Below are 25920 nucleotides of genomic sequence, written 5' to 3' on the forward strand. Positions count from 1 at the left end.
TCTGCACACACACCCCTTTGCACGTGAGCTGGCACCCTCTTTCAAATAGTTGCTCCTCACCCTGTTAAGTTTCTCATTCTTTATTCACCCTGTGTGGATCGTACCACTATTGAGAGAGAGCTCAACCTAGCAAGTGCAAGCAGGACTTCCTGAAACTGTAGAAATGTAGTGGTAGGATCCCATTTTCTTTTACCAGCAGCAGGATTCCCATTGGCAGGAACTACTGAAAGAGGAGAGTGACACTGCTTTTTTTTCCCACAATAAATATGATTTTGTAACTAATTGTGTCTCCAAAATACACATACCTTTAATGATTGATATGCATGTTTGTGCAAAATTATGGGACTGCATAAAGCTGCATCTCCTGAAAGTGAATCAGACACTTCAAATTACTTTCCCTGAGAACACCAAAAGAAGATTCTTTCATTTCATTGGATGGGTCTAGCTTCTCACGAACCTCAGTAGTTTAGAACATTACCGTGATTTACCATTCTCTCTGGTCCCAGTGTTACAAAATGATGAATGTTTAACACAATGAGTGCATATACTTTTGTCTCTTTCAAGGTGACATTTAGTTATTGTCCTTAGGCAAAAAAGACAAATATGAACAAATTTATTAATATTGTGCAATGATGTTCTATTATGATTCCAAGAACAATCCTTGGGTTAGTTCCAAATGAAATGTACAAAGGTCACTGAGAAACAGAGTTATTAGTTCAAACTTGTGTTTGTAGCAATCTAAACATGAAAATATTCTGACTATACTACCTTTACAGCAAGCTCTATCAATGCCCAACTAAAGAACATTCAGCAGTCCAAATTCTCATCTCTCCAGCTGCTACCATCCCTCAACTATAGAGCTGCTACACGGTTCCCCTCAAGAAGTCTTATGAAGAATGATCTGACCAGGTTACCTGCTCTTCCGACATGCAGCATTGCACAACAATGCAGCAGATGTAAGTGCATGACTATTGCTGATGTAATGAAACACTTGCGACAAATTCTCAGGAGGTTCCAGTGTAGTAGGACCATAAGACACGAGAGCAGGATAAAGCCATTCTGATGGCTGAGCCTGCTCCACCATTTCATGACAGCTGATTTATTTTTCCCTCCCAACCCCATTCTCCTGCCTTCTCTCTGTAACCTTTTTCTGCCTTTACTAATCCAGAACTCAACAATCTCCACTTTAAATATTCCCAGTGACTTGGCCACTACAGCTGTCTGTGGCAATGAATTTCACACTCCGATAAGGAAACTGCTTCTCATCTCTGTTCTAAAGCAGCAGCCTTTTATTCTGAGAATGTGCCCTCTGATCTTTCCCTCGACCGGAACATCCTCTGCACATCCAGTCTATCCAGGCATTTCAGTATTTGTAAAGCTTCAATTAGATTCCCTCCTTATCCTTCTAAACTCCAGTGAGTGTAGGCTCAGAGCATCAAACAACCCTCATATGTTAACCCTTGAATCCCCAGGATCATCCCCATAAACCCCCTTTCGACTCTCTTTAATGCCAGTACATGCTTCAATAACCCAAAACTGCTCACAATATTTAAAATTAAGCCTGATCAATGTCTTATAAAGTCTCAACATCATATCGCTACTCTTATACAGTGGTGCTAAAAAGTTTGCGAACCTTGTAAAATGTTCTCTATTTCTGCATAACTATGACCTAAAATGTGATCAGATCTTTGCATCTCCTAAAAATAGATAAAAAGAACCCAATTAAATAACACAAAACATTATACTTGTTCATTTATTTATTGTGGAGAATTATCCAAGACCAAGGAGATAGAGATGGTGGTGGACTTTAGGAGATCTAGGCCTCATATGGAGCCAGTGATCATTAATGGAGAATGTGTGGAGCAGGTTAAGACCTACAAGTATCTGGGAGTACAGTTGGACGAGAAGCTAGACTGGACTGCCAACACAGATGCCTTGTGCAGGAAGGCACAGAGTCGACTGTACTTCCTTAGAAGGTTGGCGTCATTCAATGTCTGCAGTGAGATGCTGAAGATGTTCTATAGGTCAGTTGTTGAGAGCGCCCTCTTCTTTGTGGTGGCGTGTTGGGGAGGAAGCATTAAGAAGAAGGACGCCTCACGTCTTAATAAGCTGATAAGGAAGGCGGGCTCTGTCGTGGGCAAAGTACTGGAGAGTTTAACATCGGTAGCTGAGCGAAGGGCGCTGAGTAGGCTACGGTCAATTATGGAAAACCCTGAACATCCTCTACATAGCACCATCCAGAGACAGAGAAGCAGTTTCAGCGACAGGTTACTGTCGATGCAATGCTCCTCAGACAGGATGAAGAGGTCAATACTCCCCAATGCCATTAGGCTTTACAATTCAACTGCCAGGACTTAAGAACTTTTTTTTAAAGCTATTATTAATGCTTTTTGAGTTAGTGATTTAGATGCATATCATATTATTACTGAGTTAAGTATTGTATGTAATGAGTTTTTGCTACAACAAGTGTATGGGACATTGGAAAAAAATGTTGAATTTCCCCATGGGGATGAATAAAGTATCTATCTATCTATCTATTATATGTATTTGTTAGAAAAAGTATGTGAGCCTCTGGGGTAGTGCCTTCTACAAAAGTTATTTGGAATCAGGTGTTCCAATCAATGAGATGAGATTGGAGGTGTGGGTTGAGAGGTGCCCTGCCCTATCAAAAAGACACACAAAGTCAGGTTACTGACAGAGCCTGCTCTTCTCAAGAAAGATCTCTTTATGGGCACCATGCCTCGATCAAAACAACTTTCAGGGGACTTTAGAAGAAGAATTGTAGAGATGCATGAAGCTGGAAAAGGCTACAAAAACATTTCTAAAGACCTGAATGTCCATCAGTCCACAGTAAGAGAAATTGTCTAGAAATGGAAGAAATTCAGTACTGTTGCTACTCTCCCGAGGATTGAGTGTCCTGCAAAGATCACAGCAAGAGCACAGCGTGCAATGCTGAAGGATGTGGAAAAGAACCCAAGGGTAACAGCAAGACCTCCAGAAATCACTAGAACTTGCTAAAATCTCTGTTCATGTGTCCACTACGAGACCATAAGACCATAAGCCATAGACCATAAGACATAGGAGCAGAATTAGGCCATTTGGCCCATCCAGTAGGCTCCACCACTCAATCTTGGCTGATCCTTTTTTCCCCTCCTCACCCACTACCCGAACTTCTCCCTACAACCTTTGATGCTGTGTCCAATCAAGAACATATCAAGCTCTGCCTTAAATACACCCAAGAACCTGGCCTCCACAGCTGCCTATCGCAATAAATTCCACAAGTTCACCACCCTCTAGCTAAAGAAATTTCTCCGCATCTCTGTTTTAAATCCCCTCTATCCTAAGGCTATGCGCTCTTGTCCTAGAATGAACAACACTAAACTAGAATGGTGCTTATGGAAGGACACCATGGAGGAAATAACTGCTCTCCAAAAAAAAATTGCTGCACGTCTCAAGTTTGCAAAATACTACCCGGATGTTCTACAACATTTCCAGAACAATGTTCTGCGGACAAATGAGACAAAAATTTTTGGCAGAAGTGCACACCGCTATCTTTGGAGGAAAAAGGACACTGCACACCAACACCAAAACCTCATCCCAACCGTGAAGCATGGAGGTAGGAGCATCATGTTTCGGGGCTGCTTGCTGCCTCAGGGCTTGGACAGCTTGCAATTGTTGAGGAAACAAAAAATTTAAAATTGTATCAAGACATTTTACAGGAGAATGTCAGGGTAGCAGTCCGTCACCTGAAGCTTAATAGAAGTTGGATATTGTAACAAGACAATGATCTGAAAGACAAGAGTAAATCAACAACAGAATGGTTTAAAAAGAAGAAAATTTGTGTTTTGGAATGGCCAAGTAAAAGTCCTGACCTTATTCCTATAGGAGTGTTGTGGAAGGACCTGAAGCAAGCAATTCATGCAAGGAAGCCCACCAACATCCCAGAGTTGAAGCAGTTTTGTAATGAGGAATGGCCTAATGAGCAGGACTGATCAACAGTTACTAGGAATGTTTGGTTGAAGTTATTGCTATACAAGGGGGGGGGGGGGTCACACCAGTGACTGAAAGCAAAGATTCATATAGTTTTTCCAACAAATACATTTAATATTGGAGGAAAAGAATCTTAACAAAGACAAAGGTCTTGCTTTACATAAGAACTGGAATTCAATTGTAAACAAGGTGGGAGAGCAGAAACCTGATTGGATAAGGACTAACCAATCAGAAGGGATGGACTGCAAGGGTATAGATATAACTGGACTAGACTTAACCAGGCATCATCCCTGAAGAAGATGACAGAGTTTGTCATCGAAGCGTCAGTTATAATCGATACCCATACCCACTTGAAGCCCGAGAAGAGTTTATTCATCATATACTCCAGGAAAGCACCAGATCTTTTTTTGCACCTTATCATTTACCTGCACTGCACTTTCTCTGGAACTGTTAGTACACTGGGTAATGATTTGATCTGTATGGTCAATATGCAAGACAAGTTTTTCACTGTATCTTGGTACCTGTGACAATAATAAACCAACTCCAATACTGCTGAAGTCAGGCTAATCTGCTTATAAGAACATAAGAAATAGGAGCAGGAGTAGGCCATCCAGCCCATCGAGCCTGCCCCACCATTCAATAAGAACATGGCTGATCTGTCCGTAAACTCAGCTCCATCTACCTGCCTTTTCCCCATAACCCTTAATTCCCTTACTATGTAAAAACCTATCTAACAGTATCTTAAATATATTTAGTGAAGAAGCCTCAACTGCTTCCCTGGGCAGAGAATTCCACAGATTCACCACTCTCTGGGATAAACAGTTTCTCCTCATCTCTGTCCTAAATCTTCTTCCCTGAATCTTGAGGCAATGTCCCCTAGTTCTAGTCTCACCTACCAATGGAAACAACTTTCCTACTTCTATCTTATCTATCCCTTTCAAAATTTTGTATGTTTCTATAAGATCCCCTCTCATTCTTCTGAATTCCCGAGAGTATAGTCCCAGGCGACTCAATTTCTCCCCATAGGTTAACCCCTTCATCTCTGGAATCAACCTGGTGAACCTACTCTGCACTGCCTCCAAAGCCAGTATATCCCTCCTCAAGTATGGAGACCAGAAATGCACACAGTACTCCAGGCGCGACCTTACTAGTACCCTGTATATTTGCAGCATGACCTCCCTGCTCTTGGATTCAATCCCTCTAGCAATTCCATTTGCCTTCTTAATAACCTGTTGTACCTGCAAGCCAACTTTTTGCGATTCATGAACAAGCACTCCCGAGTCCCTCTATACAACAGCATGCAATCTTTCACCATTTAAATAATAATCTGCTCTTCTATTATTTCTTCCAAATGGATGATCTTGCATTTACCAACGTTGTATTCCATCTGCCAGACCTTGGCCCACTCACTTAACCTATCTATATCCCTCTGCAGACTCTCCACATCCTCTGTACAATTTGCTTTTCCACTCAGTTTAGTGTCATCAGCAAATTTTGCTACGCTACACTCAGTCCCCTCTTCCAAATCATCAATGTAAATGGTGAACAGCTGCGGGCCAAGCACCAACCCTTGTAGCACCCCACTCACCACTGACTGCCAACCGGAGACACACCCATTTATACCAACTCTCTGCCTTCTATTGGTTAACCAATCCACTATCCATGCCATGCCAATCTTTTGCCTTCCTTTCTTCTTAAAGAGTGAAATCACCTTTGTGATTTTCCAGTCCTCTGAAACTATTCCTGACTCTAGTGTTTCTTCAAAGATCACTACTAATGCCTCCAGAATCTTTTCAACTATCCCTTTCAGAACCCTAGGGTACCTTTCATCTGATTCAGTTGGCTTACCCACCTTCAGACCTTTCAGTATCCAAACACCTTCTCCTCAATAATAGTGACTACAATCATTTTTGCCTCCTGACCCTTTTGAATTTCTGGTATACTGCTGGTATCCTCTAGTGAAGACTGACACAGAATACTTATTCAGTTTATCTCGCATCACTAATTATCCAGTGGGCCAATGTTCACTCTTGCCTCTCTTTTACTCTTGATATGTCTGAAAAAACTTTTAGTATCCTCTTTTATATTTTATATTATTGACTAACTTACCTTCATATTTCATCTTTTCTCTCCTTTTTGCTTTTTTAGTTGCCTTCTGCTTTTTTTTTTAATAAAGCCCCCCCCAATCCTCAAGCTTCCCACTAATTTTCACAATATTGTATGCCTTCCTCTTTGACTGCCCTTGTCAACCACACTTTCCTCATCCTCCCTTTAAAATGCTGCTTCTTTGAGATTAACCAATCCTGTGTCTTCTAAACTCCTGCTCAGGCCCCTTCCAATCAACTTCAGCCAACTCCTTTCTCATGCTTCTGAAGTTACCTTTACCCATCTGCAATACCAATACATCCAATTTTAACTTCTCCATCTAAAACTGCAGGGTGAATTCTATCATATTATGATCACTGTCTCATAAGGGTTCCTTGATTTTAAGCTTCCTAATCAAATCTAGTTAAATGTACAATATCAAATCCTGAGTTGCCTTTTCCCTAGTGGGCTCATCAAGAAACTTCTCTAAAAAGCCATCTTGCAGCCATTCTACAAATTCCTTCTCTTGGGATCCAGTGCCAACCCAATTTTCCTAATCAACCTACATATTGAAGCTCCCCAAGATCACCAGAACAGGGTCTTTTCTATCTCCCGTTGTAATTTGCACCTCACTTCCTGACTACTATTTGAAGGTCTGTATATAACCCCAATCAGGAGCTTTTTACCCTTGCAGTTTCTTAACTCTGCCCACAATGATTCTACATTTTCCAATCCTCTGTCAGTCCTTGCTAAGGATTTGATTTAATTTTCTTAATTAGCAGAGTCCTGCCACCCCCTCTACCTACCTGCCTGTCTTTTCAATAGGATGTTAAGCTCCCAGCTGTTATCTTATTTTATCAAAAACTCTGTGATACCCATAACATTGTGCCTGCCAATTTCTAAATGTGTTACAGGCTCATCTCGACCTTGTTTTGTATACTGCCGATATTCAAATATCACACTGTCAGTCCTGCATTCACCAGCCCTCTTTTCAAATTTGTCACCATGGTGACTGAAGTTGAATTTGTATCCCTTTCTAAAGTTTGTCTTTTTTTTATTATTCTGCAGACTTTAGTAACCTCTCCTTCCCTTTTTCTTTATCCATATTTTTATTCTAATCTGTTGAGCCCACTATTAAGTTTAAAGCCCTATTTGCTGACCTCGTTATGTGACCTCCCATTCCAAGAAAAGATTCCAAGAGGAAATGTCCACTCAGTGACCACTTTAATAGACACCTCCTGTACCTAATAAAATGGCTTCCATGTGCATGTTTTTGGTCTTCTGCTGCTGTAGCCCATCCATTTCAAGGTTCAACGTGTTGTGCATTCAGAGATGCTCTTCTGCACACCAATGTTGTAATGCATGGTTAGTTGAGTTATTGCGACCTTCCATAAGGCCACTAGACCATAAGACATAGGAGCAGAGTTGCCAACAAGTCCGCTCCACCATTCAATCATGGCTAATCCTTTTTTTTCTCCCTCTCCTGAGCCCTACTCCCTGACCTCCTCCCCGCAACTTTTGATCCCGTGGTCAATCAAGAACCTATCAATCTCTGCCTTAAATACACCCAAAGAGCTGGCCTCTACAGTTTCCTGTGGTAACAAATTCCACAAATTCATCATCCTCTGGCTAAAGAAATTTCTCCACATCTGTTTTAAATGGACGCCTCTCTATCCTGAGACGGTGCCCTCTTGTCCTGGCCTCCTTTCCACGTCTCCTCTGTCTTGGCCTTTCAACATTCGAAAGGTTTCAATGAGATCCCCCCCACACTCGCATCCTAAATTCTAGTGAGTACAGACCCAGAGCCATCAAACTTTCCTCATATGGTAACACTTACGTTCCTGGAATCATCCTTGTGAACCTCCTCTGAAACCTCTCCAATGCCAGCACACCTTTTCTCAGATAAAATGCTCAAAACAGTTCACAATACTCAAGCTGAAGCCTCATCAGTGCCTTTTAGAAAACTCACCAGTTCTCTTTTATTTTTATATACTTGAGAAAGCCTTTTCTATCCACCTTGATATTGTTTGCTGGGTTGCTTTCATATTTCAGCTTTTCCCTCCTCATGATTCTTCTAGTTGCTTTCTGTAGGTTTTTAAAAGCTTCCCAGTCCTCTGTCTTCCCACTAATTTTTGCTTTGTTGTATGTCCTCTCTTTTGCTTTTACATTAGCTTTGACTTCCCTTGTCTCCTTCCAATTTACTTTGGCCAACTCCTCTCTCACACCACTGTAATTTCCTTTACTCCACTGAAATACTGCTACATCAGACTTTACTTTCTCCCTGTCAAATTTCAAGCTGAACTGAATCATATTGTGATCACTGCTTCTTAAGGGTTCCTTTACCTTAAGCTCCCTAATTGCCTCCAGTTCATTACAGAACGCCTAATCCAGTATAGCTGATCCCCTAGTAAGGGCATCTACAAACTGCTCTAAAAAGCCATCTCGTAGGCATTCGACAAATTCACTCTCTTGAGATCCATTACCAACTTGATTTTCCCATCTACCTACATGTTCAAATCTCCCATGACTACCATAACATTGCCCTTTTGACACACCTTTTCTATTTCCCATTGTAATCTGTGGTTCACGAGACAGCCACTGTTTGGAGGCCTGTATATACCTGCCATCAAGGTATTGTTACCATTGCAGTTTCTTTACACAACCCATAAGAATTCAACATCTTCCGATCCCATGTCTCATCTTTCTAATGATTTGATGCCATTCTTTACCAGCAGAGCCACACCAACCCCTCTGCCTACCTTCCCATCCCTCTGATACAATGTGTAACCTTGGACATTCATCTCCTAACTACCACCACCCTTTGGCCACGATTCAGTGATGGCCACAACATCATACCCAACCATCTGTAAAAGTGCAACAAGATCATCCACTTTATTTCTTATACTCCATGCATTGAGATATCACACTTTGAGTACTGTATTTGCTACCCTTTTTGATTCTGCATCCCAAATGCACTGATGCTCACACTGCAGGGTGCATTTTTGCCCCATCACCTGCCTGTCCTTCCTGACAGTCTGACTGCATGCTATCTTTGCTTTTTTACCATCCGTCCTATCCTGAGTCCCATCATTCCGGTTCCCATCCCCCTGCCAAATTAGGTTAGACCCTCCCCAACAGCTCTAACAAACCTGCCCGCGAGTATATTGGTCCCCCTCTGGTTCAGGTGCAACCAGTCCCTTTTGTGCAGGTCACACCTCCCCCAGAAGAGATCCCAATGAACCAAGAACCTGAAGCCCTGCCCCCTGCACCAACTTCTCAACCACGCATTTATCTGCCAAACCATCCTGTTCCTACCCTCACTGGGGCGTGACACAGGTAGCAATCCAGAAATTACTACCCGGGAGGTCCTGCTTCTCAGTTTTCTACCTAGCTCTCTAAATTCTTTCTTCAAGACTTCTTTACTTTTCCTTCCTATGTCATTGGTACCAATACGTATCAAGACATCTGGCTGCTCTCCCTCCACCTCCAAAATGATGTGGACGCAATCCGAGATGTCCTTGACCCTCCCTCACTATTGAGTCCCCTATCACTACCGCTCCGCTCTTCTCCCTCTTTCATTTCTGCATTACTGACCCATGCTCAGTGCCAGTGACCTGGTCTCCGTAGCATTCCCCTGGGAGGTCATTCCGCTACAACAGTATCCAAAGCTTAATATTGAGGGGAATGGCCACGGGGTGCTCTGTGCTAACTGCTTATTCACCTTCCCTTTCCTTTTCCTGACAGTCACCCAGCTAACTACCTCCTACAACTTGAGGTAATTACTCCCTTGTAACTCCGATCGATGATCTCCTCACTCTCCTGTACAAGCTGAAGGTCATCCAGCTGCTGCTCCAGATCCCTAACACGGCCTTCAAGGAGTTCCAGCCAGATGCACTTCACGCAGATGCAGTTCCCTGGGAGAATCTGGGTCTCCCAGGTCTCTAACATCCAGCATGAAGAATACACAATGGCCATTTAAACTAGATACCCCTGACACAGTAAGAAAAAAGGACAACTTAACAGAATGTTACCTGCACAATTTACCCAGAGCCAATGCCTCTTCCGAACCAAAGCCTGACACTCCCACTCTCACCACTGGCCCACTCTCAACAATGGTCGCACCAACAATGGCTGTTCCGCTTGTCCCTTCTGTACTTTTATTTACTCCTCTCTGTGCTGCTCTTGCCACTGATTGGGCCACTGGAATGAACCAGTCTGGCCATTCTCCACTGACCCCTTTCATTAACAAGGTGTTTCTGCCCACAGAACTGCCGCTCACTGGATTTTTTTTTCTGCTTGTTACACCATTCTCTGTAAACTCTAGAGACTGTTGTGTGTGAAAATCCCAGGAGATCAGCAGTTTCTGAGATACTCAAACCACCCCGTCTGGCACCAACAATCATTCCATGGTCAAAGTCACTTAGATCACATTTCTTCCCCATTCTGATGTTTGGTCTGAACAACAACTGAACCTCTTGACCACGTCTGCATGCTCTTATGCAATGAGTTGCTGCCACATGACTGGCTGATTAGATATTTGCATTAATGAGAAGGTGTACAAATGTACCTAATAGAGTGGCCACTGAGTGTATTTCATGCAAGTGACACAAGAACATAAGAAATAGGAGCAGGAGTAGGCCACCTGGCTCGTTGAGCCTGCTCTGCCATTCAATAAGATCATGGCTGATTTGGCCATGGACTCATCTCAACCTACCTGCCTTTTCCCCAGAACTCTCAATTCCCCTACTATGCAAAAATCTATCTAACCTTGTCTTAAGTATATTTACTGAGGTGGCCTCCACTGCTTCAATGGGCAGAGAATTCCACAGATTTACCATTCTCTGGGAAAAGCAGTTCCTCCTCATCTTCATTCTAAATCTACTCCTCTGAATCTTGAGGCTATGTCCCCTAGTTCTAGACTCACCTACCAGTGGAAACAACTTTTCTACCTCTATCTTATCTATCTGTTTTATAATTTTATATGTTTCTATAAGATCCCCCCCATTCTTCTAAATTCTAGTGAGTGTAGTCCCAGGCGTCTCACTCTCTCCTCATAGTCTAACCCCCTCATCCCTGGAATCAACCTGGTGAACCTCCTCTGCACCATCTCCAAAGCCAGTATATCCTTCCTCAAGTATGGAGACCAGAACTGCACACAGTACTCCAGGTGCGGCCTCGCCAGTACCCTGTACAATTGCAGCATGACCTCCCTGCTCTTAAATTCAATCCCTCTAGCAATGAAGGCCTGCATTCCATTTGCCTTCTTGATAGCCTGCTGCACCTGCAAGCCAACCTTTTGTGATTCAGGCACAAGCACTCCCAAGTCCCTCTGCACAGCAGCATGCTGCTATTTTTTTAACCATTTAAATAATAATCTGCTCTTCCATTTTTCCTTTCAAAGTGGATGACGTGGCAATTAACAACGTTGTACTCCATCTGTCAGACACTTGCCCACTCACTTAACCTCTCTATATCTCTCTGCAGACTATCTGTATCTTTATAGAACTAATGATTGTGATGTTCTTAAATCGAAAGATGGCAATGATAGCTTGGATGAAGAGAAGGGCTTGGTAGCTCCTGAAGAAAGCTATCCAGGGAAACCCTGTCATGAACACAGACTCACAATCATTGCACAGAAAGGAGCCATTCAGCTTCCTTTATCTTTAGAGCTCTTGCACTTCAACTGCACACAAGAGCAACTGGAATTTTGCCTTTCTTGTCCTTTCAGATGTCCACCACCCTCTGGATGGAAAAGAATTCGCATTACCTTAGCACACAAATTTACATTGCCAGTGACTGGGGTTGAATTTCTGCCACTGTTTGTAAGAAGTCTGTATGTTCTTCCTGTGACCACGAGGGTTTCCTCCGGATGCTCCAGTTTCATCCCACATTCCCAAAGTTTTGGGCTAGTATGATGTAGGCATCCTATTTTGGCGCTGGAAGCATGGCAACACTTTGAGGGCTGCCCCCAGGACATCCTCAGACTGCGTTGGTTGTTAACGCAAATGATGCTTTTCAATATTTCAATGTACACATGACAAATAAAGTTAATCTCATCTAATTATTTTGAGAATTTTTTAAAATCACTGTCCTCCAGATAGAGGTTTCTTTGCAAAGGGAATTGAGCCCTTCTTTTCCTTAACTGGGCAACACCAAACCCTATAAAAAGCATTAGATTCAGCACAGTACATTATAAGTAAAGCCCTCCCAACCATTGAGCACATCTATCTACGTGAAACACTATTGTAGGAAAGCAGCATCCATCATCAGATCCATCACCCAGGTCATACTCTCTTCTCACTGCTGCCATCAGGCAGAAGGTACAAGAGCCCCAGGACTTGCTCCACCAGATTCAAGAACAATTATCTTCCCTCAACCCTCAGGCTCTTGAATAAAAGGGGATAACTACACTTAACTTCACTTGCACCATCATTGAAATGTTCCCACAACCAATGATCTCACTTTCAAGCAATCTTTATCTCATTATCTTATGTTCTCGTTATTTATTGCTATTTATTCATATTTGTATTTACACAGTTTGCTGTCTTCCGCAGTCTGCTTGATCTTTCATTGATCCTGTTATAGTTACTATTCTATAGATTAGCTGAGTATGCCCACAAGAAGATGAATCACATGATTATATATGATGACATATATGTATTTTGACAATAAAATTTACTTTGAACTTACAATTTTATACTCTTTTAATAAATTTCATCAATAAATCAGCCTTTTTCTTGAGCTGAAGGCCTCACAGCTGGCAACATTCTTGTAATGTTTTACTGCAAGCTCTCTACTCCTCTTCCATCTCTCCTGCAATGTAGTCAGCAGAGCTGTGCACGATTCTTTTGCTGTAGTCTATCTACTGTTCGTCACAGTTCTACATGACCTTCTTGCTCTTACATACATTGCTAAGCTAATAAAGGCAGGTCTTCCAGAACTGCCTTATCCACTTGTCATACTATCTTCAAAGATTCTCTTCCTCCATATGCTTTACAGCACCATTGATCGGGGTTCAAATCCCACCGCTGTCTGTAAAGACTTTGTATAGTATTCCCTTTCATCGCATGGGTTTCCTCCAGGTCCCACTGCTTCCTCACACATTCCAAAGATGTACGGGATAGGCTTGGTAAGTGGTGGGCATGCTATATTGGCGCAGGAAGTGTGGTGACACTTGCAGGCTGCCCACCAGCATATATTCGGACTGCGTTGGTAGTTGACACAAATGGCGCATTTCACTGTATGCTTCGATGTACATGTGGCAAATAAAGCTAATCTTTATAATTCTCATTATTCTATAATGTATCTCTCCCACCCCACTCTCTGTATCCTATCATTTGCTCCCCTCCGGAGGAAGGGAAGTGACAAATTCCATCCGTCGCCTCTCAGGATGTAAATGAAATGTAGCAAGTGGGAAAGCAGGATCTAAGCAAAACAAAATAGTTGTTGGAGATACAGGAACTATTCAGCCAAAAAGAGAAAATAAACTTGTTTGGCAACATTCTTATTTCTGGAAGAACTTTGAGCATTCAGAGGAGAAAGTGAGACCAGGAACATGAGGGAGCAACTAAACATGATAGCCACCGTTACACTTGCAAGCAGCGTGTAAGAGGTTTGTTGTAGAATTGAAATACTTCCACTTCTCCCTAAAAGTTTGACATCCAGGAGGGGTAATTCAGGCATTGCATTGATCACATGGACGAAGTTGTAGACCCCTATAAAGGAATTGTCACCATGATTAATGTAATTCATGGAGAACATTGGTTCTCATTTAACAAATAAGGACTTGATAACCTCAGTGTTGATGTAATTTGGAGTTATCATGTTGAAATTATTAATTGCAATTTATATTGAAAACAATTAAGAAAATACAAACCAGTTAGGAATTAATACTAACTGGGCATGGAAATAAACTGTGGCAGAAACATAATCTAATCTGAACCTGCTCCCAATCTCCATCAGAAGGGACTGAATGACAATCAGCAGTGGGAATGCTGCCTGATTTCGTAAATCGGTTCCTCAGTAAAGCAGCCCTGAGGCCTATACTGGGACCCTAGGATTGATATCAGACCACCCTTTGCAGATAGATGACCATCTCTCGTTTGTGTGTATATCTGTATGTTTTACTTTCTGGATTTTACAATATACTGATCCAGGGGCAGCATTTATTTTAATTTAATGTTAATTTGCAAAAAAATCAACTACAGAATTTATCCAGCAATTGAAGTCAAATGTAAATTAGCACATTGTTAGTTCAATACAAACATTGATTTCGGGCAGTACAGTAGTGTAATTATCCCCAAATCTATTTGTCAATTTAATGTTAGTTTTAAAATAGAAACATTTCTGTGCAAGGGACTCACTTACATGAGTAAGTATTTTGTAAAGCTTATTGTTTAAACAAATATTTTTTAGGAAAGGGAAAGGGCCATGCATAACATTTGTCACACTACAAGAAAAATATTCTGGTGAGACTGATGTCATGGTACTCTGGAAAAATATTGAACTTGCACTCCCAATAAATCAAAAGCAGGTGGAAACCAAATGTACTACTATCAAAACAAAAGATAAAATTCTGCATAATTAACAAAAGACAGAAAGGGAAAGATACTGTCCCAAAATACTGTAATGACTTAAAATAACAATTACTACTAATACGTTATCATTCATATACATCCAATATAATGATACTGTGATAACTTGCTATTATCGTTACACACATTTTACTGCAGAGAACATTCTTAAAAGAATCTCCAATCTTACCTTCTGAGGAGGTGTTCCGATCGTCATCTCCACATAATACCCTTGCCCGGATTTCCCTCTTAGGTTATCAATCATTTCCATAAAATTGATACTTTGTCTCCGATCAGTTTCAGCAGCTCTGGGCATCCTGCTGGAGATCCCGATGTCATTTTTCAGAGGGACCCTGATTCCAGACGGCTCTCCATAGCAAAGCAGCCATGCACTCAAAGAGCAAACCAACAACGAAAAACGAGAAACGGGACAAAATTTCATTTCGACAACTCTTTCGTGATCTCCCTCTCCTTCTTTCTCTCTTTCGAGAAAAGCAAGTGCAATTCCACAGCAGTTGCTTCCAAAAAAAATTATTCAACCTCCTCTCGCTCTACATTAAGAGATTTAGAAGAAAGCCAAACGCGCAGCGTCGGGTGCTTCATTGATGGATTTATTTTGAATAAAAGGCATTTTTTAAAGGCAAAGGGTAAGATGTAATTACACATTTACATTCAAAGATCTTCGTAAGCAGTCAGGCAGGCAACAGCAAATGCCATTGTTTTGCATTATTCCGTTATTTTAGGTGGTGGTTCGGAGTTGGATAGAATAAACGGGGATGGGTTGAGACAGCAACAGTGAAGCTTATACAGTCTCCCCACTTCAGCGGAAGAACTAGTGTGGATGCAATTAAATGCAGGAATGACGCTGGGAAAAGAAGGGGGAGCAAAGCTCATCAAGCTCCCTGGGTCTTGTAGTTTCACATTTTATTGCTCTAACCATTGACTCACTTCTGTGTGACCCAGTGCCTCCTCCTGGTTCTCAACGCTCCTTGCAATCCCATACAGGGTGCAAATGATTCAATTCACAACTACACTGAAGCGTGCAAGCTGATAAATTCCTCCAAATAAATGCTTGCTAACCTCCTTTCTGCACATGAAAGGTTTGCTTGCAATCAGACTGTTGGGACGTTTCTGCCTCGTCCACTCAAATCCCTCTGTACCTTCCTTTGCATCCACCCCATCTTTACAGCCGATATCCAGGGTAAACTACAACACCCAGCAGGCGTCGCTAAACAATGCGCTTGCGCACTTGTTGCCATGGCGCTGATCGACCAAAGTGAGGCGGGACCTTACTCATCGTTTTATTGACAGCTCTATAAACCATACAGAGTACAGAATAGAACTAATGACAAACGGTTTTACCAAATGGAAGTACGAGTTTAGTCTCAGGCGTATTCGGGTTTGAACTGCAGCACCGGAAACAGGTTTTTTTAAATTTTTGTTGTACGTTTCACCGCTGTTCTGTTAAGAAGACAGCCTGTGGTGGGGCTGGCGGTGGTCACCGCTTACAGGGGACGTGGAGCCCATCAACAGTGCGTAGCCACGACTGACCAGCCCTCGCTGAAATGTGCCTCAGGTAAGCGGCGACACCCTGTTGCTATGTTACCGCTGTGGTGATTGTGGGAGCTGCGGTCGGGTCGGGTCGGGTCGCCTCACGCGTTAGCTCGCAGGCCGCTCTTCCCTCCCCGACCCCCCAGTCCTCTTTCCTCAACCGCCAGCCCAACTCCACACCGGATCTTCTCTTCCCCAGTCCTAGCCATCCTCCTTCCCCCCCCCCCCCCCCGGCAATCCCCCCGGCCCTTCTCCTACCCCAGCTCCAGCCGACGACTCCCCCTCTCACCAAACATCCACAAGATGTAGCCCTGACATCCACCGATTAACAGTCCACAGTTGGACCTCCCCTTCCTCCGTCATCTACAGTCACTTGTCACCTTGGAGTTTAACAGACCCTATTGACATCCACAACTTAATACTTTCCCCCTGATGCCCATAGTTCAATCGATCCCATTTATACCCTCAGATAACCCCTCCCACTGCTGCTGTAACATTAAACATTTAAATGCCCCATAGCTGAATGCAACATACAAAGGCAAAGTCCCACTTCATAACTGTGCCTATTTGTCTGAATGCACAACAGTCATCAACGTTGGACGCCTTAACACCTTGCAGCTAAATCCTCCAGTATTCAACTATAACTGTGTCCCCCAAAATCTGACGGCTAATTACTACATTCTAATGTGTAAGAACCTGTCCTCAACAGTTTTAACACCCTAGGCTTGAACCACCAGTAACTAACAACTAATTCATATTCATGTATTCATTGTATAACCCCACCCCCCCACCCCCACCGCCCTGGAACTTTATACCCTCAACTTAACATCCAGCAGCTAACCCTCCTAACTTCGAATACCTCAATAGCCTCACTTTCCAAAGCGCAACAGTTAAATCTCACTAACATCTGAACGTCCATACTTCTTTCCCATTCCCTAAAGTCTCCATTGTCAAATCCTTATGCATCCCAATTACATCCCATTCTGCAGCCACAGTTATCAAATCGCCATTGGATCAGTCCCATTCAACTATTTCATTGCAAAAACTGTTCTCAGCCATACACCTCTATCTTTTTACTTAACATTTTAAATACCTATGTCATTCACTCGTGTCCTGCTCCACATTGCACACCAGCCATCTTCCTGCCACTCTGAACCTTCCCGTGCCAAGTTCTCCATCTATGTTCCCTTTGTTTCTCCCCACCATTCCAGTCTTTTTTTTGCCGTCCGTAGGCCCCTTTTCATTGCCCCCCACTGTCTGCTTTTGCCTTCTGCAGCTTGCTGTTCAGAATTATGAATAATATCAATTTGGCTACTGGGAAATAGGCAACAGCCATTGAACAATATATTAATGTCATCAAAATTAGAGAAAATTGCATTTGAGGTTATGTGTCTTAATCCTAACTGTTTTAGAAAATGTATCATACACTCTTTTCATTCGGCATTGGTAATTGCGTGCCTGTGAAACCTTCTCAATGACATCAATCCAACCAGTATAGGCAAAGCCCTCCCTACCATTGAGTACATATACATGAAGTGAGGCATCCATCATCAAAGACCCCCTCCATCCAGCCCATGCTCTCTTCTCGTCACTCTCATTAGGTCCCACACCACAGTGTTAAGGAACAGTTAATGCCTTTACAATTGTCAGGCTTCTAAACCAGTGTGGATAACTTCAGTCACATCTACTATGAACTGAATCTACGACTTACAGGCTCACTTTAAAGGACTCTTCACAACTTGTGTTCTCAGTACTTTTATTTTCACAGTTTCTCGTCTTTTGTTTTGTCACTCTTTGTTCATGTATAGATTTTTTGTAAAATTCTATTGTATTTATTTTTCTGTAAGTGTCTGCAAGAAAATGAATCTCAAGGTAGTATATGGTAGCACATACACTCTGATAATAAATTTACTTTGAGCAATTGATGTGATTGTTCTCTAGTTCAACAGCGTTCTGAGCTGCTGGGACGGACAACGAGTGCAGGTCCAATTAGTTTTAATCCCTTGCAATAGCTTCTTAATCCCTATTAAGAAGATGATTTCAATGGCTAGCATTTATTTCTAACATTTATTGAAAATATAAAATCTGGCATGATTTGTTGTAACCCTATTATTTGCATGGAATGATATAACAAAGCCTCTGACATCACAGAGCAATAGCAACTAACTAAAGATGAAAGATTAGCTTTATTTGGCTCAAGTACATGCACAGAAATTATACATTTAGGCAAATGCTTCTGCAGAACTGTAAACAAAATATTAATTGGGACAGGTGTTGAATTCTTTGTTATAACTAACAGAAAATTGCAGTGATTACTTTTAAATATATCTAAAAATTTATACATTTTCTGGATTATAAGAGGTGACTGGATAGAAGGACTGTACCATTTGCCCTTCATGAAAGTTTTCCGCTAATTGCTGTAAAAAAAAAAATAAAATAAACCAATGTAAGAGCTGTTAACAGTTGTGTCAGTTACGGTAATTAAGTGTCATGGGGTGTTTTACGGGAGATTACATTAGACAAAAATATATTAGGAACATTGGATGAAGTAATCAAACACATAGTCAAATATTTTTCCTTTAAGGAACATCTATAAAGAGAAGAGGTGGTTGGGCATGGACTTGGAGTCTAAGCAAATGAAAGATTAGCCAGTAGAAAATAATGATTCAGAAGGGCTTAACATTGGTTTCACAAAACTATCCTAGAAGGTTGTCAGCCTGGAGCAGAAGCGGGTAGAAATGGGCAAGGCCATGAAATATAGGAACATGCAGTTGGGCAATGTTAACTTGAGTCAGGAGGCAAAATAGATCAGTGTATTGGGTGAATAGGATGTGACATGAATTGGGAATAAAGAGGAAGAGTTCTACATGAGCTTATGGTCACAAATATTCCAATAGATTCTGAAAGATATAAGCATGCTGCCTGATCTGCTGTTTTCCTCCAGCTTTTTGGGTGTTGCTGAAGTTTCCAGCATCTGCAGCCTCTTGTGTTTCTGTATAATGCTATGACTCTGTTTTAATGACCATGATACTACTTGGGCTAAAATGTTGCAAAATTTGGATGAGGTGTGATTATGGCCTCTGGAACTTTTTATTGTAACATGCAGCACCTTCCTCAGTGAAACAATCCTTTTTTTTCAAAAGCAAAAAAGCTGTAAATGTTTGAAAGAAGAACGAAAATCAGGAAATCCTGGAAGTACTCAGCAGGTTAGTATTCTGCCATTTTCACAGATGTGCTGAGTATTTTTAGCATTTTCTGTTATTTCATGGTATTGATTGGTCATTTACATTATTTTCCAAGATGTTTTATCCATTACAATGTTCAAAGTGGATCTGTACTCCTTTCTGAAGCTGTTTTGGCAAAACACTACAGCAGGAAAATTTCTTCCATTAATCAATCTTCAGTTATGTACTTCACTCTCCATCACTGAACTATTCCCACAACCTATGGTCTCACTTTCAAGGACTCTTCATCTCATGTTCTCAATATGTATCAGTATTTGCACAGTTTGTTGTCTTTTGTACATTGGATGCATGTTTGTTCTGTTGTGTGTGGTCTTTCTTTGATTCCATTATGTTTTTGTATTTACTGGGAATATCCACAAGAAATTGAATCCTCGGAATTGTATATGGTGACGTATATGTACTTTGATAATAAATTTGCTTTGAACTTTGAAGTACTTAATTGATGAATGTTGAAGCCACCCTAACCCAGATCAAATTAAAACTCAGTTTTCTCGTATTGCTGCAATATTTTTCTATTCAGCATCAGTTAGTCAACAGAAACAAAAAGTACCTGCAGAATGCTGGAAATCTGAAATAATATCACTGTTACACTGTTTGAACACAATCCAATGTAAATGTGGGGAACAGTTTCTAATCTTTAGAATACCCAAGTTAAAGCCAGTTCTGATGAAAGGTCAATCTGCATTGCCAGCTCATCATTTCTATCTCTGTGGATTTTGCCTGACCTCTTGGATATTTATGGTATGCTTTTTTTTTGTATTTGCACAGTTTGTTATTTTTTGCACATTGGTTGGTTGTCCATCTTTGTCGTGTGGTTTTTCATTGATTCTACTGTGTTTCTTTGTATTTACAGTGAATGCCTGCAAGAAAATGAATCTCAAGGTAGTATATAGTGACGTATATGTACTTGATAATAAATTTACTTTGAACTCTTTTAGTTCAGATATACGACAACTTCAGTGTTGTGTGTCAGTTCTAGTATTATTTCCTTCCATCTCTGCCCTCATTTCATCTTTTATTTGCATATTTTCCAGTTAGATTTGTAATTTCCAAGCCTTTGTCATCCTCGATAAGCTAAAACCATCATTATTTGCACAATTCCTCTTGGGACCACTGTTCCTTTGTTCACGCCACCCCTTTCAATTCTCAAAGTTCAAACATACATAGTTTTCTAAATTTGACAAGTTCGGATAGAAGTTCATCAACACTAAAAGTTACTCCTTCGACTGAAGGTTTATCTCTGTCCACCTGCTGAATATTTCCACTTTTAAGCCTTGTTTTATCCCTAAGACATGTTTAATACCATAAGCAAACATTTCAAAGTGGGCATGCCTTGAAGAGAATTCACAGCAGAGCAGTAGTATGATGACTCAAGATGCTGGACTCTGAAACAAATGACAAAATGCTGGAAGAACACCTTAAAGTTCAATGAGTTTCTCTCATTATTCTCCTATTGTAATTTCTGCTGCTCGTCTGTTTACTGGTAATCTGTTCTTTCTTCTGCCTCAGTCCTGATCCAGGATCGTGACTTGAAAAGTTGACTCACACCTTTTGCCTCTACAGATGCTGTTTGACCCACTGAGATCTTCCAGCATTGTTTTTGGCTGCAGATTTTGGCACCTGCAGTCTTTTTTATCATCTTATCCAAACTCAGTTTCTTTGTCCAGATCTCAGATGACTGCCTTGCGTACAAGTGCCTACTTCATTTTTATTCTTCATTCATAACACTTGGTGCCTATCTGAGAATTGTAAAAAGGCGTGTCGTTCCTTAATATAAATATTATAGAGGTTTAGTATAAAGGCATATACAGTTGCAGAAAAAGTTTGTGAACCCTTTGCAGTTATCTGGTTTTCTGCATTAATTACTCATGAAATGTGGCCTTATCTTCATCTAAGTCACAATAATCAACAAATACAATCTACCTAAGGTAATTACACACAAACTATTGTACTTCTGGTCAATACTGGGTACACCATTTAAACAATCACTGTCTATGTTCAAAAAAGTGTGTGACCCCTGGGGTAATACCTTCTGCAAAAGTTGTTTGGAGTCAGTTGTTTCAATCAATGAGATTAGGTTGGGTTGGAGAGGTGCCCTGCCCTATTTAAAAACAACACTGAAAACAGGTTACTGACAGAGCCTGCTCTTCTGGAGAAACATCTGTTTATGTGCACCATGCCTCAATCAAAACAACTTTCAGAGGACCTTGGGAGAAGAATTGTAGAGCTGTTTGAAACTGGAAAAGGCTGCAAAAGCATTTCTAAAGATCTGAGTGTTCATCAGTCCACAGTAAGAGAAATTGGAGGAAACTCTACTGTTGCTACTCTCCTGAGGAGTGGACATCCTGCAAAGATTACAGCAAGGGCACAACATGCAATGTTGAAAGAGATGAAAAAGAAATCGAGGATAACAGCAAAAGACATTCTGAAATCTCTAGAACTTGCTAAAGTGTGTGTTCATGTGTCCACTATAAGAAAAACACCGAACAAGAATGGTATTAATGGAAGTACACCAGGGAGGAAGTCAATGCTGTTCAAAAGAAAAGCATTACTATATATCTCAAGTTTGTAAAAGACCACCTGGATGTTCTACAACACTTCTGGGACAATGTTCTGTGGACAGATGAAACGAAAGTTGAACTTTTGGCAGGAATGCAGATTGCTATGTTTGGAGGAAAAAGGGCACTGCACACCAACACCAAAACCTCACCCCAGCTGTGAAACATGGTGAAAGGAGCATCATGGTTTAGGGGTGATTTGCTACCTTGGGGTCTGGACAGCTTTGCAATGGTTGAGGGAACAGCTATTCAAAATTGTATCAAGGCATTTTACAGGCAAATGTCAGGGTAGTGGTCCGTCACCTGAAACTTAATAGAAGTTGGATGATGTAACAAGTCAATGATCCCAAACACAAGAGTAAATCAACAACAGAATGGTTTAAAAAGAAGAAAATTCATATTTTGGAGTGGCCAAGTCGGAGTCCAGACCTTAACCCAATTGAGATGTTGTAGCATGACCTGAAGAGGGCTGTTCATGCAAAGTATCTCAGAAATATTGATGAACTGAAACAGTTTTGGTCTAAAATTCCTCCTCGCCATCCTGCAAGTCTGATCAGCAGCTACAGGAAACGTTTGGTGGAGGTTATTGTTGTTAAAGGAAGTTCTATCAGTTATTAAGTACAAGGGTTCACATACTTTTTTCAGCCTGGATTGGGATTGATTAAATAATGTATTCAATAAAGACATGAAAAGTGCAATTGTTTGTGTGTATTAGTTTAGGCAGATGGTGTTTGTCTATTATTGTGACTTAAATGAAGATCAGACCACTTTTTATGTGTAATTAATGCAGAAAATCAGGTAATTGCAAAGGGTTCACAAACCTTTTTTCGTAACTGTACATTCACTGGTCATTTTATTAGGTCGTCGTCTTGTCGTCTGAACCCTTAGTGCCTAGGTGGCACATGGGGCCTCACTGCATTTTATTAGGTACATCTGTACAAATCGAAGTATTGAGTACAGGAGTTGGAATGCTGTGTTCAAGTTTTTAAGACATTGGTGAGGCCAGATTTGGAGTATTGTATGTAGTTCTGGTCCTCTACCTACAGGAGAGATCATAATAAAATTGAAAGAGTTCAGAGAAAATTTCCAAGAATGCTGCCAGGACTTGACCTGAGTTGTAGGGAATATTTAAATAGGTTAAGACTTTATTCCCTAGATCATAGAGGTGTACAAGATTGAGGGGGAATAGGTAGGGTAAATGCAAGCAGGCTTTCTTCACTCAGGTTGAGTGAAATTAGAATTAGAGGTTAAGGGTGAAAGGTGAAATGTTTAAGGGGAACATAAGGGGGAACTTCTTCACTCAGAAGGTGTAAGTGTGGAACAAGCTGCCAACGGAAATGGTGAATACAGGTTCAGTTTCAACATTTAAGAGAAACTTAGATAGGTACATGGATGAAAGGGTATGGAGGACTACAGTCTGGGTACAGGTCGATGGGACTTGGCAGATTAATAATTCGGTATGGACTAGGTTGGCTCAAGGGCCTGCTTCTGTGCTGCAGTGTTCTATGCCTCTGTCTCAATGATCTCGTTAATGCAAATATCTGATCAGCCAATCATGTGGAAGCAACTCAATACATAAAAGCATGCAGACACGGTCAAGAGGTTCTGTTGTTCATACCAAACATCAGAATGGGGAAGGAATGTGATCTGAGTGACCTTGACCGTGGAATGATTTTTGGTGTCAGACAGGGTGTTTTGAGTATCTCAAACTGCTGACCACCTGGGATTTTTTCACACAACAGTCTCTAGAGTTTACAGAGAACGGTGCGGGGAGAGGGTGGAGTGGATTATTCAGTGAGCAGCAGTTCTGTGGGTGAAAACACCTTGTTAATGAGAGAGGTCAGGGGAGAATGGCCAGACTGACTGAAGCTGACAGGAAAGTGACAATAACTCAAATAACCACACTGGTATGTAGAAGAGCATCTCTGAATGCACAACACATCAAGCCTTGAAGTGGGTGGGCTACAGCAGTAGAAGACCACACCAGCTTCCACTCTTCTACCTAATAAAGTGGCCACTGAGAATATTTCTTTCAATAGTTTATTTAAATCAAGGAATACAAGGTCAAAGTAAATGTATTATCAAAGTACATTTTTGTCACAATGTATTACCTTGAAATTCATTTTCTTGCAGGTATCTACAGGAAAATAATGAAATACAATAGAATCTGTATATTTAAAAAAAAATCATAACAAGAACTGACAAACAACCAATGTGCAAAAAAAACCCCAAGAACTTGAGTTGTAGAGACCTTTGAAAGCATGTAGATTATGGAATCAGTTCTGCATTGAGGTGAGTGAAGTTATTCACGCCGGTGCAAGAGTCTGATGGTTGCAGGGTAATTCATGAGCTCTTTCAACAGCTTTGCAAGTTTCTGCTATTTTTAAAATTTAAGTGCATTTTAGTTTTCTTGGGTCTCAGTCGTTTGGTTTAAAATTATATCATTAATTTTATATTGACTCCTATATTTTACTAAGGTAAGATTCAAATTCACCTATGAGATAGCTGCTCTTTTAAACTACATCTCTTAGGCTTGTCATTCCTCAGTTTTTTGTTATCTGCACACTTTGAATTTGCCCCCAATCCTTCGTTGAGTGACGCAAATTAAAGTGCTGCCACCCTCCCAGGAGAGAGTAATGACACAGAACTTCCAATTAGGAGGAATTTAGGTCACACACATACAATGTATGACCATATTGAAATCACCTGAATGTGTTGGCAGCCGAACTGTGTATATAAAGATAATTGTATTTGAACCTTTGACAACCTAATATACTCCGGATACATTTTAAAAATTGGATTTAAATAAGCACTAGTACTTGTGATCTAAGAATCTTGTGTTCTATTGCAATCATATTTTACTAAATTAATGTTTTGGCTGCATTCACAAATCTCAGCATAAAATTATTAGAATATACCAGTTGGAAAGCAAATACAAACAAACTATAGATGCTTGAAATCTGAAATGAAAACAGAAAATGTTGGAAACACTCAACCAATCAGGCAGCATTTGAGAAGCATAAGAAACATATAAAGTTGATGATCTTTCATTAGAAGTTCAAAGGCTGATTAATTGAATCAGTGAGTCCTGTTGGTTGTAACATTTCTGGTTAGAAGATGAGATGCTGCTCCTTGAGCCAGAAATAAATAAAAACCAGTGAGAATGAGTGGGGTGGACTGTTGCAAGTTCAGCATCGCCCTTGTGGACTGAAACAGACATGTGCTTTGCAAGGTAGACATTGTCATGTACCTTTCACTAGGTCTTGTAACAAAGAACCAAAAGTAAACAGTGGATCTGTTCAAAGACATGTTTGTTGTTCGCAATAAGAAACGTCTCCACTTCTCATGCATGGAGGCTGCTTCTGATTTACAGCTTACAAAGTTTGTTTTTATTTTTGTCTATATTATCGCATATTTGGATACGTACACACTTGGCTCATGGCAAAGCATTTTAGGATTATATAAGTTCCATTTTGTCACATTACAAGAGTAAATGCACAAATATCAAAGTTTCAAATATATTTCCACAGCATTCAACCTTCATTGTGTTTCTCTGTTGTAGAGAGATCATATTGTGCCCACCAATTGCGTTACGCTAAATTGGAAGTAGAACTGATGGGACCGATAGGGAGAAGCTGTTTGCAAGTCTGGCAAGTGGGGAATCTTTCAAAAAAAAATGAAAAGAATTTATAGCCAACATGTTACCTTAGAATGAAGGGTAAGACTGGCAAGATTAGGGAGCCTTGGTTTTGAGGAGGTTTTGTTGATATAGTCAGGGGGAAAAGAAAGGGGCAACTATATATAGTGTCAGATATAGGCAACTGATATCAAGTTCCTTGAGGAGAAGTATGTAAGTATTTCTGATTTTAATGAAATGTAGGCCTTTAGTTTTTGCTTCCTTTTTCAGCTGGTATGTTG

At 40.9% G+C, this 25920-nt stretch overlaps 2 protein-coding genes across 11 annotated transcripts in view; one reads left to right on the forward strand and one right to left on the reverse strand.

The window, feature by feature from the left end:
- bace1 (beta-secretase 1) overlaps positions 1-16532 on the reverse strand; it is a 180112-nt gene extending 163580 nt beyond the window's left edge. For 2 of the 4 annotated variants that reach the window (XM_073030065.1, XM_073030063.1), the window contains exon 1: positions 14839-15549. In XM_073030065.1, the coding sequence (XP_072886166.1) occupies positions 14839-15090 (252 nt within the window). In that variant the 5' untranslated portion in view covers positions 15091-15549. Of the gene's footprint in view, positions 1-14838; positions 15551-16488 lie in introns of those variants that run through there. The other 2 variants (XM_073030064.1, XM_073030067.1) reach the window with 2 other exon arrangements.
- LOC140716930 (centrosomal protein of 164 kDa-like) overlaps positions 16012-25920 on the forward strand; it is a 265508-nt gene continuing 255599 nt past the window's right edge. For 2 of the 7 annotated variants that reach the window (XM_073030054.1, XM_073030059.1), the window contains exon 1: positions 16013-16224. The gene's annotated coding sequence lies outside the window, so the exon portion shown is untranslated. Of the gene's footprint in view, positions 16225-19342; positions 19406-24270; positions 24295-25920 lie in introns of those variants that run through there. The other 5 variants (XM_073030055.1, XR_012096388.1, XM_073030060.1 and 2 more) reach the window with 5 other exon arrangements.

Source organism: Hemitrygon akajei, chromosome 26 (genome assembly GCF_048418815.1).
Source record: "Hemitrygon akajei chromosome 26, sHemAka1.3, whole genome shotgun sequence".
Taxonomy (NCBI): Eukaryota; Metazoa; Chordata; class Chondrichthyes; order Myliobatiformes; family Dasyatidae; genus Hemitrygon; species Hemitrygon akajei.